The 17,555-nt window shown below is 40.0% G+C and overlaps 2 protein-coding genes across 2 annotated transcripts in view; one reads left to right on the plus strand and one right to left on the minus strand.

Moving 5' to 3' along the window:
- The window catches only part of LOC134655338 (uncharacterized), a 28,404-nt gene extending 14,391 nt beyond the window's left edge, over nt 1-14,013 (plus strand). Inside the window, exons 21-28 of the mRNA XM_063510788.1 lie at nt 1,062-1,281; nt 1,969-2,112; nt 4,202-4,937; nt 5,869-6,149; nt 6,657-6,829; nt 8,011-8,457; nt 8,872-8,956; nt 13,597-14,013. Coding sequence (XP_063366858.1) covers nt 1,062-1,281; nt 1,969-2,112; nt 4,202-4,937; nt 5,869-6,149; nt 6,657-6,829; nt 8,011-8,457; nt 8,872-8,956; nt 13,597-13,953 — 2,443 coding nt within the window. The 3' untranslated portion in view covers nt 13,954-14,013. The remainder of the gene's footprint in view (nt 1-1,061; nt 1,282-1,968; nt 2,113-4,201; nt 4,938-5,868; nt 6,150-6,656; nt 6,830-8,010; nt 8,458-8,871; nt 8,957-13,596) is intronic.
- LOC134655417 (bis(5'-nucleosyl)-tetraphosphatase [asymmetrical]) overlaps nt 1-17,555 on the minus strand; it is a 54,733-nt gene that overhangs the window by 15,768 nt on the left and 21,410 nt on the right. The gene's annotated exons all lie outside the window — the stretch shown is intronic.

Below are 17,555 nucleotides of genomic sequence, written 5' to 3' on the forward strand. Positions count from 1 at the left end.
AAAATGTATAGAATAAACATACATATATTACACAAAAAGGAATGGGGAAATTTATTTATACTTGGTCAACCAGATCTTGACAGTAGAAAAAGGCGGCAAATTTTGAAAAATGTAGGCGCGAAGGGATGTCGTCCCATAGAAAATTTGAATTTCGCGCCTTTTTTTACTGACAAGATTTGGTTGACCAGCTATAGTTATTTATTACACATAAGTTACAACTTTTTTGTTAAAAAAGAAAGCTCCACCAAACTACATTCTACTAGTCTTACTATTTTATGTAAAGAAGTAAATATACTTACCTAATTAAATTTATATTATAAGATTTATAAGTAATAGGCTTACATTGAGAGTTATAATACATAAGTAAGCTAAGCTTTAACCTTTCATGGGTGGGTTCAAACCTCGGTTGTTGTATAGAGCAGAAAAAAATCGTTATCGAAAAAAATGCAAACTTGGTCAGGATCCTTATCATATAGAAACAGGAAGTTTATCTTTAATACAAAAGAACCAACACGCATCATCGTTCGAAAAACTTTTATTTCTCAAATTCCAATGCATTCCCCAAAAAGTGTCCCAATATTAAAAAAATATTTCATTAAATAACGTCAGTCTTTGGGTGTTCAACTTACACTTACTTAAATATATGTACCTTTCAACTCAGTCCAGTAGTTTAGGAGCAAATTGGCTGTGACAGATAGACAGACAGGCACACGAATCACACGATAAAAGGCCCAGTTTTACCTTTAGAAGGACGGAATTTCCAAACATAATAATATTATCTTTTTTTCCGGTACCTACTTATTTTCGAATTAGGGTAATTCGCCAGTAACTAGCCACCTGTTAGTAATTGGCCACCCTAAACTAAAAATTAATTCTATTCACCTATAAACAGAATTCATTTTAGTATAAGGTGGCTAGTTATTGAAGGCTGGCCAGTAATTGAAACCTTATACTAAAATGAATTCTGTTTATTGGTAAATAGAATTCATTTTTAGTTTTGGGTGGCCAGTTATTGGCCGGATGCCAGTTACTGGCGAATTACCCTACAACAAAATTTCCAGACTGCTAACCCTAGGCATGGACCAATTCTGGCAATACGTAGTAGACAACCCCGAGTTATACAACATCCAACGCATCAATTCTGTGCACCGTCCTGGTCTCATCGCCACGCTACAACTGGTCTCCAAGCACATGTTCCCGTGGATCAAGCCCAAAGGCCTGCTGGCTCATATACGACATGTCAGGCAGTTTAGAAAGGATAATAAGGACAATCCTATCATTGTGAGTATATGATTTTATCACTGACTCACTGATCATCAATATTATTAGGAATTTCCTGAAGTTGCAGAAAGCTGAAATTTGGTAGGCAGACCAGGGTTTGCATATGAAGTACAATTAAAATCAGAGGTTGGTAATTTTTACTTTATAACGCCTCTAGGTTTAGTTCTGTTAGAGAATCTTGGATTCTTCAACAGTCTGCTGGTAACACTGACAATCCAAGCTGTAGACTGAGCTTAGGCCAATTATTTCATGAAACCGATGCTGCCAAAAATACGGGGGTGCGGGGGGACGAGGTGAGCGAATCCCGTGCCGTGATTGGTCCGTTCAAAGACACAAACCAATCACGGCACGGGATTGACTCGAAGATGGAGTAACGCTACCGTATGTGTGGCAGAGGGGGTAGCGCGACTATGCTATGTCTAGAGGTTGGATTGTCTGTGGCTGGTAATAACTATTAGCTTTTCATACCATTAGTTTGAAATGACATAAAAAAAGATTATAATTTACCTTTTTTGTTGGTAGCATTATTTGAGATTTCGTAGTTGGTCAAAAAGTAAACTTTGGTTATTATCTTGCAGAATATGAAGGAGAGGTTAAATTCAAACACTCTTTACATATAAGGTATTGTTTTTGAATCTAATAACAGATCATTGAACGGTATTCAAACATTGATAAACTTATTTTCAGAAATTCTTCGAGACGCGAGAAGTGACGCCGGTGAAACACACGCTGCTGCCTTTCAACCCCAACTTGACGTTGTACGAGCAGCCAGAAAACGAAATGCCCAGGATTTGGGTCCGGCATCTCGCGCAGAGCAGCAAGCGGTTCATGGTACGTTTTGCTCATAAAAATACATTTTTTATTAAAAAAAAACACATTTTAACCTTTTGAACGCCAGACGGCGTAGGAATATGTGCCCCGGACGCCGGCGATCGCGAATATTTAAGCGAAATTGAACTTAACGGGGTCCCGCGTAAGTCTCTATTGCATTAGCAAAGCTGTCGGCTGTAGATGTCGTTTGTGGCCTTGGTAAGACTTTCCGATCCGATCGCCCACAGCCGACTGTGGCGGTCAAAAGGTTAAAATATCTTTTTCACCTCAGCAGCTCGAATAAAGGTATTGTCATTCACTCACTCAGTGAGCAAAATGCGATTTTGCTCACTGTTTTTAAGTAGCGAAGTACCCTTGTTTGAGCTGCTGAGGTGAAAACTTAATTGTTGGCATATCTTAAGAAAACATGAGTGAATAGAGGTAAGTGATGAAGAAGGAATACATTTTTCGGGTTCTCTAATATGCAGAGATGTACAAAATGGTTTTAAAAAAGCATTTAAATACAAAATGCAAAATACTTTTCAGATTTACTATTTCAAATGCAAAATACCAAATAGTTTTGCGTTATGTATTTCAAATGCTAAATGCAAAATAGGTATTTTCAAAATACTTTTTCAAAATAAAATACCTTTTGACCAAATCTCAGATTTATTTTGGGTATTTGTCATGAGAAATAGAGACACAATGCCGAGCCGAACAAAAACGTCTAATAACATGGCATGCATGACATTTTGGTCATATTTATCAGTACGCGTATCAATAAATTCTGTTATTAATAATATTAATACTTCGTCTAATAGCGAAGAGTCTCGACCAACATCTTGAGAGACTCTCGCTATGTGGTTGGATCAAGGGCCAGATGCAGAAGGCGGTGATCTTGGACACGGCGCGGATAGTCCGCCGGTTCCTCTCTCTGTGGCCCTGACCACCGCCAGCTTGGGCCTTGCCCCGCTGCTGGCGGCACCCTAGGTTAGGTTTTTTATAATATTTTTATATTGTTTTTGTAAGTGTTTTTATATTTTAATTTTATATCCATATTGTAATAAAACCTAACTTAAGACGAAAAATGAATAAAGAGAATAATACTCACTTAAGATAATGTAAAAAACTAGACTAACGAAAAGAGAGCCATGGCTCCATTTTGTGACTTGTGTGGCCATTTATTTCGGTTGATTGTGCATCTAGTTCTTATTTTATTATTATTACACTTTTCTTTTATTAATAACAACTGGACTGGTATTTTTAAAAAGTGAAAAAAAAAAAATACAAATACAAAATACAAATGCTTTATTCGTCGATCATAGGTGTACACAACATGATATTGCATATGATGGTAAAAAAGAAAAATTGTTCCACTATGTCGTACCCAAGGGCATACGAAATTAAGTTTGCTAATAGCAATTAGCATGCACCATGCACTAAATTAAGATTTACAGGCAGTGTGTATGTGAAAGAAATAAACATCAATTTTTATTTATTACGCTTTTTAACCGCCAGGCGCTAGCAGGCGCCTCTATCGGTCAAATTCGGCAATACAAGCGTCATTCGTTCATTTCATTTTGTTTGACTGGTAATGTTGGCTAAACTTAATCACAAAGTATTTTGCATTTTGAAATGAATATTAAAAATGCAAAATACATCTCGAAAAGTATTTCAAATAAAATACAAAATGTTTTTTACTAAAAGGCATTTAAATGCAAAATACAAAATAGGTATTTTGCATTTTGTATTTGCATTTTAAATAGAAGTATTTCAAATAAATCGCATCTCTGCTAATATGTTCTCACTGCTGAGGTCAAAAGTTTTGTGAACTACACGAGATCAAAGTTATTTACATCTCGTGCGCTTTTGAGTCCCTTACTACGCTCAAGATTCTAAATTAGATTCACTCGCTACGCTCGTGAATCTAGTATAGAATCTTTCGCTTGCACGGGACTCAAAATAAGCACTCGAAGAAATATCAAACTTTGATCTCTTGTTGTACAAATAATACAGTTTGGAACATTTAAACGGGCTTGAGTTATGTCAAGCGAACTTTAATATCATACATGTTACATCGCACAAAAACCAATGTCCCTTTTGTTTTCAGGATGCCAAATACCGTCGCACGACCTTCCTCCACCACTTCGGGCAGGCCCCCGCCGGAGTTCCCGTGGAGTTGGGTTCCGCTGTCGCCGCTCCCGCCAAGAACCCCCTCCCCATCGACTTCACCAAGCAATACACTACCAACCGCCCATCCGACCTCCCCAAACCCGATCAAAACAACCAGGACAGATTCGACATCGAACTGACCCCGGGGCAAAATACCACTCTAACCCCGATAACAGCTCCCGAAGGCTCCCCATTCCAAATAGTCAACTACAGTGTTGTAAACACTCCTAACGGAGCGTTCTTAATACCTGTAACCATGGCAACCACTGTCACTAGCGCGACAACTACTGTATGCTCCTCAGAAGTGACCGAGACATCACAGAGTAAAAGAGTCTCCGTCTCTATACCGATGAATTCAGTTAATAATAAGGAATCTATCGGTGACCATTGCCTTTGCTGTATAAAACTAAGAAGGATTAGTAAGCTAAAACAGACTTTAATAACTGACTTTTTAAAAGTGCCAAAGAAGCGACCAAGTTGTCCGTGCAAAGAGAAGAAAAGTATGAAATATCCGAGAGCGACTAAGAAAATGAGGTTGCTAGTCAATAGTTATAAGGCTAAGTACTCTCTGGCGTGGAACGCGCTGGACGGTCAGGTGAAAATGCTGAAGCAAAGCTTGAGTTTCGAGGCTCAGAAACCGATGGTGCCTGTGCAGTATAACTTGGAAGAGATAGGTATGGTTTTAATATGTTTTACGGTGAAATTTATTAGTGGACAATTTATTTTTTCACACTTTAAAGTTATCTGTATTTATACGCCTACAGTGTCATGTAATTTTTATTGTTTTAGCCATTTTATTTGGCAATAAAAAAATCGTGAGGCAAAGCCTGCAAAAAAATGCACTTAGAAAAAAATACAAAGTGAGGGTGTAAAATTGCGGACAAAAAGTGCGGATGACGTAAAAATGACGTAATCTTGCACACAGGATGATGTTTGAGTTTGTATTTAAACTTCCGTGTGGTAACAAAGTAGTATTAATGAAGTAACAAAATAATCGTAAATAAATCCATGGAATTAATAATACAGGTGGTAGGGTGATGTAGTGAATAAAATAAATTTCACGAAAATTATTATTTGAAAATATAATTATTTGAAACTAGTTAGAACACTTAGAACAAGTCTGTGGGATCCTCAGATAAATAGGTTTAATAGTCAAAAGTGGGAACAGTAGGTAAGATTAGTAAAAATAAAAAAAGATAATTTGATGTTATTATACTTTATAGCTAAATTTTAGCTAAATATAATCGTGAAGATACAATAGCTAAACAATAACGAAGTCAATTTATTGTTCATCTGATTGACAATGTGTCAGTCAAAAACGTACTTATTTCAAGTGGCGATATCGTTTAATAAAGAGGTTGATAAATGATAAGTGATAATTGTTTATGAAAATCAAAAATACTATTTGAAATCATCCTATAAGTGGTTTGACGTCATCCGCACTTTTTGTCCGACCCCTGATTATGTATTATTTAATATAATTCAGCTGTCAAACTCTTAAGACACAATTTTTCTTAGGATTTCCTTTACTACAAGCTTCTTTAGTTTAATAAGTATGTCTTCAGTTTTTATTATATTATTACTTAAATAAATCTAACATTTCAGCTGCCGTCACATCATTCCAGCTCAAACTAACCATGCGCTCCAACGTAGCGCGCAGCGTGTGGGTTAAAAAAAGATTATACACCACCATCGCTCAGTTCAACCCTGACACTGACAACATCTACACATTCATGAAAAATATAGAGAAAATACTCGATACAGAGGGAGTGGACGTTTATAAGGAGTTCTTGGGGTTTTTGACGATGGAACAGGCCGATAAGATTGGAAATTACGCGGATTATTTTAACCAGGAGTGCCTTACGGGCTTGATGAAGAAGGTCGAGGTAAATATTAATAGTATATTTTACGTACACGCCATCAGATATATCGGAGCGGCCAAGGTGTTCACAAAATCTGAACACGCACTCTAACGCACTGACAATAGGGGCGTGTTCAGATATTTGTGAGCGCATTGGCCGCTCCGATATATATGATGGCGACTGTACAAGAAATATACATACTTACATGGCGGCTACCGTTTTGCGCGTATCTGAATTTAAACTGCCATAAATTACGTCATCTATTTTTGACGATTTTTGATCCCCCCTCCCTAAAATTCCTCGTTTCCTCCTACGTCATGCTACCATCACCTATGTCTAGACCCCCCCCCCCCCCCCAATTTGAAATGACGTAATTTATGAATAGCCCCATGGTCATGAAATATTTAAAATATTAAGTTCTTATTTTATTAAACCAAATGACTCTTTGATTTATATGCTTGGTTATTTAAGTAAAAAAAAAAAGTACACTTTTTTTGTCGAAATGATGACTTTTTCGTATATTTATTTCAGGAGGTAGTACCATGCAGGAAGCGTAAATACGAAATCCTAGACTGCGTGTACAACACTCTAGTGGTCCAACGTCGAAACGCGTGTGACATCTGTTCCCGGATACTTGACTCGTGTGACGGGTACCCGTCACTGGCAGAATACGTGTTTTCCCTGTTCCCGCACACTAACCCAATGTGAGTGACCCAATAACCCATGTAAACGATACAAACCCAACTTTAGCATAAGCTCAGTATAAGCAGGCGTGTCTCACTCCGCGATTTCGTCGCTTTGCTACAGGTAGCTAAAAGTACATCCGTTCGACCCCAATTTTGGGGAAAGCCATAAGCAGCGCGTGGCGCTGTCGCCACCTAGCGGCCATATCTGTGCTGATCGTAACAGACGCGTTTTGTTAGAGAGTGAGTCGTCTGTACCTAGTACTATTATTTATTCTGTGACTCTGGTAAACGATACTAACCCAACTTTAGCATAAGCTCAGTATAAGCCAAATATATTATACATTTTATAACTAACTAGCGATCCGTCCCGGCTTCGCACGGGTTAACAAATTATACACAAACCTTCCTCTTGAATCACTCTATCTATTAAAAAAAACGCATCAAAATCCGTTACGTAGTTTTAGAGATTTTAAGCATACAGACAGACAAACAGACAGCGGGAAGCGACTTTGTTTTATACTATGTAGGTAGTGATATATTGAGCGTTTACTAAATAGAAGCCTTGATCCCAGCTCCGGGCCATTCTTGCTGCAGAGGTTATCTTCAACGCGGTAATGCTGCGAGCGTCTTGGGCACCTTTGCGCCTGGGATGACGCGGGATGGGATTTTTGACTGAGTGTTTTGTCTTTTATTTATTTGTGTACTTTTTTTTTAAGAAAGAGATAATGTACTTAATAATTTACTGTGTATTAAAAAGATCTACCGCGTAAATACAAACCCCCTTATTCACAAAACTTTACGGACCTGATTTAGTTCAATTATGCTTTATCTCTTTCTTACAAACACATAAGTCAATTAAGTCAACATGACAGATAAAGACAAACGATTCATAGCTGATTCAGGCCAGTAACGGGTTTATGAATAAAGCCAAAATTGTCTATAGTAACTAGTATCACAGGGCATACATCAAAAATCATTTGCGTTTATATGTGTGCGCGGCACGTCTGTACACGCGTCATTGTGTATGTGTGGGTAAGTCGCTTTACTGAGAGTACGCCAGAAGTCCGCCAGATTAATGTCGCGGCCAGTCGCGGGGCGAGGTAATGCGAGTCGGGGCGGGGCGGTGCGTGGCCGTTCTGTATGATAATACTATTACTTATTCTGTGCTAGTATTAACATTTTTGTACTTTTATTTGCAGACTTGACCCAAAGGATCAGAATAAAGTGCCGATCCGTGAAGAAAATAAAAGCACACCAGCGCAAAGTCCTCAAATAGTAATAAATACACCGAATAATACTAAAAAGAATACAGGGAAAGATAATGCTGTCCCTGAACAGAGTAGTAGAATTTTACGATCTAAGGGCAATTTGGCGAAAAAGAATGGCCCATCTACACATATAGAAAACAACGCTGTAGTGTCATTAGTTTCAGATGAAGATGAAACAACACAACTCACAGATAACGTACAGAATAGCGCACCACAAACCATAGACAATAAACAGGCTCAAGGCACAGATAATGTGGAGCACAGATTAGAGCAACGCACAGATAATATGGAGGTAGACGATGATAAAACCACAGATAATGTAGAAGAGTCTGTATTCGACGAGTCACAAATGGACTATGAAGCTGATCATTCTGCCAGGTATGATAAAAAAAAACATTATAAAATCAACGTAGTCTGAATGCAACAAAATTACAAAACTGATATCAAAATTAAATAAAAAGTCAATAAGTATTAGCCATTAAAAGATTTAGGGTGGTAATCCACCTGTCCAATTTCTTTGTCCAATGTGCATTGCGTCTCACTCTGTCATTAAGCAAAATGTGAGACGCTATGCACATTGGACCAAGATATTGGACATATGGAATACCATCCTTAGTTGTGTACATCTAATTTGCAAGAACTGTCCGCCATGTGTACAATTTGTATCGTGCAATAAAGTTTAAATAAATAAATAAATAAGAACTGTTGTGGATTAACATCAGTACAAAATGGTTAATTCGATTTTTTTCTAAATATTGAATAATTGTACGTAAATTACGACTTTTGTTTCAGTGATGACGACTCAAGAAATGATAGTTTAATAATTAATGAAAATCCCGAAGAATTAAACGAAACACAAGGCAGTGATATGAAAACAGTAAGTACATTGAAACATTAATTAATCTGTCTGTATTGACCATGTGTCCACCTGGTAGCTATTGGCATTGGTTATGTTATTTAACAGTTGACAGAATTGTCAAATAGTATCAAGAACTAATTAATACTCCTTAACCTTTTCCACGCCGTGTCATACACAAAAGCTATCACTCAGACGCCACGTCATTGAAGTGTCAAAACTGAAGTTGAACTTTATGTATATGCACGTAGGTCGATGTTGCTCTGTGGTCTGTGACCGATTAATCGGTCTTTGGCGTTGAACCTGCGGTGCGTATATATCGGTCATTGGCGTCCAAAAGGTTAAAGATTATAGGGTAGGCCAGTGGTGGGCAAACTTTTTTCATGGGGGGCCAGAAAGCTTGAGAAATTTCGGAGGAGGGCCAGAATTGCAGCAAAACTGGAAATTTTAAAATTTTACGGTTTTATACATATAAAAGTGCAATTATGCTGCAATTCGGGCCTACCTCTTGAAACTTCTCAAGCTTTTTTACAGCAAAAAAAAAAAAACAAAAATATTAATATATATATAAGTATATATTTATTTCAAATGAATTATTCATCTATCTATATGTATTCAAATATTTTACTTCATAAGGGGTGAATCCCCAAAATATAATCATCGCGGGCCATATACAAATTATTTGAATGTATCCGCGGCGGGCCGGATTCAATGGTTTCGCGGGCGGGAGTTGGCCCGCGGGCCGTACTTTTCCCACCACTGGGGTAGGCAATAAAAACGTTTTATTTTTCTTCAACTTAATCTAATAATTAGTCCGTCTGGTCGCAACAATTGTCGGGCGAATTCGCCACGGCGCCCGACACCAGTACGGATATGATGGTCGTTCTTGTCTACGTGACAGCGTGATAAAACGGTGTCCGTCACTTTCTTTCCCACGGTGTTAAACAGTGACAGTTATTTTATCACGTGGATAAAGATGGATAAAGCTATCCATAATAGGCTGGCTGCAAGTGATTTGCCACCGCTGCCAATGATTTATAACTCAAGATAGGTTATAGGCGTTCCAAAATTGAAGCGCTTAACTTGTGACAAATTGGACAAGTTGCCTTTAGACGCGGCTGGACAAGCGATAAATGTGTACGTGTTAACGAGCTCCCGCACACTGAAAGAGAAAGAGACGACCTTATGTTTAACGAGTGTGACAAAGATGGATGGAATGAGAAAATTAATCAAAAATAACAAATTTCTTCGTAGGCACAGAAATAAATATGGAAGTATTTTTTTGTGCTCCTCAAGTATGAGTATAACCTATCTATGATTGAACCATGAACTTGAACGTCATGCGCGCCTACTATCGGGCTACAGAGGGCGGAACTAATCTATCCGCGTACCGTGTCCGAATACTTCCACTGTTTGAGGCCCTTGAGCAGGGATGTTGTGGATGCAAATTTTTTGACATCCGCGGATGCGGATGCGGATGCGGATATTTAAAGGCTCACATCCGCGGATGCGGATGCGGATGTCAAGATTAGGTACTTAGAAAACGTCAAATATTACATTTTTAGTATTTTTTTTATTAAAAAAAACGAAACGTTTAGTATTTGAGCAAGAATATAGGTGCGTTATATTTAATAAACAGTAACTTGGCCGACTTTTCTGGATCTAGACGATTTCGTAATAGGTAATGACGAAATTACCTAGCACTTACGCCGCCGCTAAGACGTTCCTGTACCGACTTGTTCGACATCCGCATCCGCATAAGCTCCGCATCGATTTTATGCGGATGCGGATGCAGATGCGGATGTTGAAAATAATGCGGAAGTTCCGCGGTTGCGGATGCGGATGCGGATGTTCGCAACATCCCTGCCCTTGAGCCAACCATCGACGTTACTCCGCAACGGCTATCGGATCAGGTGCGAGTCATCCAGCGGCTAAAGAAGTTGGATGACTTGACACTTGATCGGCTTCGCCTGGAGGCTCTCACTGCTCGCGCGGCCTTCGCCTCGGCGCGGGACCTGCCCGTGATATTGCCGGATCCGGTGCCGGTACCCGACCAGGCACCGGGGCACAAAACAGATACAGTACAGAAGTCAATCACATGTATGTACTTCACTTTTCATACCTACGCTCGGCGGTCGCTCTAGGGTTGTTAACTATGACTTATGCACAAAAAACTATCGTGGTAGTGGCACTCGTAGTATTTAGTAGTGGCCGAGGCGGGGTGCTTACCTACCTACCTAACTGTTCTGTTTAACGTTAAAACGAACCATCGAACTACAAGCAGATACCTACTTACCTAATAACTTACCTCTCTGAAACCACTGGTAGCTTAAAAAACGACAATTCACAGTTTAATGTTGAATTTAAACAACCGTCCACTGAACAGTTATAATAACTTTTTTTTGTTTCTCCATTATTGCACAAAAAAGTTCACAGACGCGTGTCTCAAGCGGATGGCACTCGCGCTCGGACTGGTCCCAACCGGTCCGAGATATCGTGTCTGTGAGCAGTGTCTATGTGTGCGTTGCTCGAGCGCACTTTGTATGTAGATTGATTTCTGTACTGTATCTGTTTTGTGACCGGGGGCACCGCGGGTGGATCTCAACGCGGACGAGGAGATCGCGCAGAGTGTAAGTAGTACAGCCAATGAGCGACTGAGGACTCTGGATGAGGCGAATACGCAGTATCGCTCGACACCCAACACTAGGCCACGATTACCACGTTTGCCTATGAATAGACGCAATCTAGTGATAATGGGAGCCCTAAATGCTTTGCTAGAGCCATATTTGTGGACTAGTCAAGATTTAGATGATACGCACGCGATCATGTATTGCAGAGCCATCTCGGCGTGCCATGTTGCACGAGTTAAGTTTCCGGACTCTGAACTGGCACCTAGGACCGACGGAGGTGGCAAATACGGATCGAACGACGTATCAGCTCTTTAAGGACTCTTATTGCAAAGCTGATCTGCTTTAGGGGGGGTAACAACCGCCCCCGAGTAATGCCCGCGACTATATTGAAAATGTCACGGAGCGCATCAACTTTCTTAAACAGAAAGTCTATGCATCGGCAAACCGTATTCGCCGCTACAGAGAGCGTGATTCCAGCAGAATCGTCCTTTCCAGTGACCAAAGGAAGGTGTCCGACACGCAGCCGCCAGATGCTACTGCCTTGACTGACTTCTGGCGTAGCATCTGGTCGGTGCCTGTCGGATACATCGAGGGGAGTTGGATGTATGTTGTCGAGTGTGAGTGGCAGTCACCATCACCCCCGATGACGTAAGTTGTGCCATCCGCACGGCCCAGAACTGGAAAAGTCCCGGGCCGGATGGATTGTACAACTTCTGGCTAAAATGGCTCGCACTCGCGCACAATTTCAACAAGCCCTCGAGTTTGGTTCTCTCCCGACCTTCCTTAACTGGTGTCACTTTCCTGCTCCATGCTCCATAAGGGTCTCCCCAAACTCATCGACGCGGAATCGGCAATGCCAATAGAAATGAAACTTTATGTCCACGCAATAAGAGCGAAAAAGACGCCGATGCGTCGGCCGTCGACGGCCGAACGGAGCCGAACCGAACCTTACCTGTTTATGCTGTTTACTATCGGCTTTCGCCGAATCCGCGTCGATAAGTTTGGGGAGACCCTAAGTCCGGTAGTACCATGGAAGTGATGGAAGCGAATAACTACAGACCCATCACGTGCTTGCCTACGCTCTACAAGCTCCTTACATCCATTTTGAGAACAAAAATCAACGCGCACATTGTTGCTAACAATATTTAAGAAGAGTCGACCAACATCTAGACTCTCGCTAGGTGGTTGGATCAATGATCAGATGTAGAAGGCGGTAATTTTGGACACGGCGCGTATAGTACGTCGGTTCCTGACTCTGCGTCCTTGACCACCAGCAGCTTGGGCCTTGCCCCGCTGCCGGCGGCACTCTAGGTTAGGTTTTTTATAATGTGTGTATTATATAACGTTTCGTATATTTTTGTAATGTTTTATAAGTGATTTTATATTGTACTTTTATACTCACATTGTAAAACCCTAACCTAAGACCTAAGTGAAATAAAGAGAATAATAATAAATAGGGGTCATTACTGCTGATCGCGATAGACTGCTTAGAATGCAGAAACGCGCCCTTCGTATTATTGATGGCAAACCTGTTGACTATCCTGCACAATCACTGTTCAAAAAACAAAATATTAACGCTGCTGTGTATATATATATTGACCGCGTGTATGTATGCCAGAAGAAATATACACTTGTATAAATCCAGTGGATCTACCCGCCTATTCTGCGCGCTCCCAAATGCCGGCTCGCGAAGTCACGAAAGTCACTAAATATCATGGGACCAACTCTTTATAACTCTGTACCGACTTATATAAAGGAAGCGAAAAGTGACACAATATTTAACAAAAAGCTAAAATCGTTACTTATAGAAAAAGCATACTATTCAATAGATGAATTCATAGAGTGTATGCGAGACGATCATTGATACAAAAAATCTATAATATAATATTAAATTATAAATGTTAATAATATTGTTATTTTTAAGAACGATTGAATGACTCGTAAAATGTAGTTAGTTTTACCAATAAAGATCTGTATATCTGTATTAATGTTTAGAATTTATATTTATAATCCTTGTTTTATCTATTTCAGGAGGAACCTGTATCAGGAATCATAATAGACACACCAAACCTCACCGTAGCCAAGGCCGAAGTCCAAGATTACTCCGAATCCGAAATGTCCATGATGATCATGTCAGAAGACGAATACTCAGTCAAAACCGAGGCCCCTGAGTGGAAAAGAGACGAAGATAAAACACTTCTAGAAGTATTGAAGCAGAGCTTGACCCCAGAAGAAATGAAGGATAAAACTATTCTGGAAATTATTGAGCAGAAAAAGGTTCTGGATCTAGCCTCGGAGAGCCTACCAGGAAAATCCTTGGATGATGTTAGGGAACGAATATTGTATTTGTTAGAGTTTTTAGTGCTCAATGAACAGATGATAAGTTAATAAGCTAAAAGTAATTTAAGATTATTTATTACTGCGTAATTATAATGGTATAATTATTGATATTGTTTTGTTTATTTGGAAACTATGCTCAATGAAACTGAGGTTTTTTGGAAATCGATTATTGCATTTACAGTTTCGAAATTCCTGGGCTACATATAGCTGGTCAAGCAAATATTGTCAGTAAAAAAGGCGCGAAGTTCAAATTTTCTATAGGACTATATCCCTTCACGCCTACATTTTTCAAATTTGCAGACTTTCTACTGACAAGATCTGTTTGACCAAGTATATAATATCCTACGTAGCTGGATTGTCGTCATCATCATCATATCAGACTTTGTTCACGCGAAACGGAACGCTTAATACGATTACCGGACGAGTAGAGCGACGTCACGGACCAAGTGTCAAAAATAGCTCCACATCATCGTATACCTGTCAATACCTACTCCTATCTCTACAAGACCGTTTGCGTGTCATACACATTTTGTATTTTTTTTATAATTTTAAATTAAATAGTTGCAAGTTTGAATCACGTCTTCTTATTGTTTGTCCCATCGTGGACGAATTTGGCAACCGTGACAGGACGAGAACTACAAATTCACTGTATCGGACAACGGCGAGCAGAAGGTCAATTGAAGGGCACTCGCAACTGAATTACCAGCCAAGTCTACAAAGGCCCAGTCTACCACCCTGCTCACCCGGTACCTACACACGAAGAACGATCGAGCTACGAGGCAAACGTCGAGCTTATCAATTTCGGAGGACTACAAGGACTATTTGAAAGGACAACTTGGACTCACCGGGACCAGCCGGCCAGCAACGGATTACCAGCACCGCAGTATTGGTTCACCTAGATAAAAAGTGAGACCGTTCCTTTTCTCTCCTTCCCTCTAACTAGTGCTTCGATCTGACTAGAATCGAGAACTTAGTTCTTTGCACTTGCTTTGGGCTGTCAAATTTACTTTCACGTAACCAGCCACTTCATTTACATTTTCAAGCATTTTAGCTATCCATTTTCGCCACTATCACTTATATAAATTCACTATTTATCGAACATTTCTATTATTAAATTAAACACGAAAATTTAATTTATACCGTTATAGTCGTTATAGATCATAGCAAACACTAAGCGCCTATATAGCTAATCTATACGCGTACAAACGATAATTAAGCTATTTCTTATTGTAAACAATTGCACTGCTACACTTCATAACTTAATTATTTCCTTTTCGCTATATTTATAGTGGATTCAAAGTGTTATTTCACATAGTCACTCACTAAACCTGCCTTTCGCACAAACTAGGTACATAACGCATCCTAGATACTCATATATTTTCAACAATCTATTCCAGCATTACTGCACCGCTGGTTCCCTATCCTCGAGCGCTCGCGCAGCGTGCATCTCTCGTCACCGACCGCCTGCTACTAAGGGCCAGTTTCGCCTACCACAGCCTGACTGCAGCATCAGCAGATCGAGGAACGAGCGTATGCCTATTATTCATTACAAGTAAACAACTTTTTTTTGCAAGTACTACTTTGTTAATATCATTGTTACTATGAGCGATTTAAGGGAATTGTTGGTAAAACGTAGTTCGATTAAAGGACGTTTAACTAAATTTAAGAATTATCTAACTACATTGCCACTGGATAATACTATTTCACCAGTGGAAATTGGCAAATTAGCTTGCAAATTAAATAATTTTGAAGCGTTATTTAAGGACTTTGAGGCATTGCAAGATGATGTCGAAATATTAAATGAAGCTACATTAAGCACGGAGTTGACTGAACGGGATTTAATCGAACAAGATTTCTACCATTGTATTGCCGTGGCCCGGGATATTTTAGACAAATATAAGCGTAGCAACCCCGATCGTGATAGTGAGTACGACTCAACCGCGACCAACCCTCACAACGCTGACCGGGATCTTATGGGTTTTCGTCTCCCTGTCATAAAAATTCCCACTTTTGACGGAACCTATTACCGCTGGCTAGAATTCCGGGAAAGTTTCCACTCCTTAATACATAATAACGATAAAATTAAAAATATACATAAATTCTATTATTTAAATTCCTATTTAGAGGGCGAGGCAGCTCGAGTGATTTGTAATTTAGAGGTTTCTGACCAAAATTATCCCGAAGCGTGGAAATTGTTGCGCGAACGATATGACAACAAACGTCAATTAGTCAACAATCATTTAAAATCATTATTTAATTTGGAACCTATCACGCGTGAGTCTGATAAGAGTCTTAGGTATATTGTTGACCACGTTTGTAAGAACTTGCGTGCTCTCAAGACTTTAGGTCAGCCCGTAGACCAATGGGACACGTTGATAATTTTTATGATGACGTCAAAATTGGACACCGCCACGAGTGTAAAATGGGAAGAGCACAAAAACTCTCTCGCGGACATGCCTACGCTAGATAATTTTCATTCATTTCTAAAAGGTCGTGCAGACGTCCTTGAAACCGTTCAGCGGAATAAACAGGACAAGTCATTTAAGCGCCAACCAGACGTACCTGTTTTACCGCAGCGGTCTAAACCTAGTCAGCCTAGTGTTAAAGCCTTCGTGGCTCATACCAGTGAACCTTCCGGTTCCAAACCACTTCACTGCGTGATTTGTGATGGAGAGCATCGAATTTTCGACTGTGCGTCTTTCAAGGCCAAATCACCCGAGGACAGGCTTGCTCAGGCTACTACTCTAAAATTATGTCACAACTGTCTGAGAGTAGGGCATGACGTGCGACGTTGTAGGTTGCCAGGAACCTGTCGTTCATGTAAACAACGTCACAACACACTCTTGCACAAAGAAACCGAGGCTAGTGATGATGCCATTCAAGCCAACCTTTCTAAGTTGAATGTGCCAAGCCCGTCTAAAGGCCTACTAGCAACGGCTTTGGTCAATTTGGTAAACCCGACTTCAAAAAAGGTAGTTACCGCGCGTTGCCTACTTGATCCCGGTAGCGAGTCGTCGTTTATCACTCAAGGCATTAAGCAAAAGTTAGGCTTGACTTCTCTCACTCCTAGCAATCTCACCCAGAAGCTTGAAGGTGTATGTGACATTGAAGTTAGTATCAAGGTAGATCGTTGTATTGTCGAAATTCAATCTCCACGAAGTTCTTACAGTGCTATATTAACATGCACTGTCTTGTCAAAGATAACTAAACCTATACCAAAAGTCAGCTTTGACATCAGCCATCTCAACTTAGCTCCCTTCGAACTTGCCGATCCTAGCTTTAATAAATCGTCCCAAATCGATATTCTCATAGGTGCTGACCTCTTTTGGGATATACTAGGAACTCAGAAAAAATCTTTAGGACGTGGCAATCCTACTTTACGGAGCACTAAATTAGGATGGATAGTCGTAGGTCCCAAGCAGCAGCAGTTTAATACTCAATCTAATTCCACGATTCGTTGCAACTTTGCTCGCACAAGCGACCTTCATGACGAACTCGCTAAATTCTGGGAATTAGAGGGCCTACCTCAGAAAAAACAACCTTTAACCGAGCAGGAACGTTTGTGCGAACAAAGTTTCGTCGCAACTACCGAACGTTCAGATGACGGGCGCTTTATTGTCAAACTTCCCCTGAAAGACGAGCCCGACTGC

The sequence above is a fragment of the Cydia amplana genome, chromosome 16, assembly GCF_948474715.1.
Source record: "Cydia amplana chromosome 16, ilCydAmpl1.1, whole genome shotgun sequence".
Taxonomy (NCBI): Eukaryota; Metazoa; Arthropoda; class Insecta; order Lepidoptera; family Tortricidae; genus Cydia; species Cydia amplana.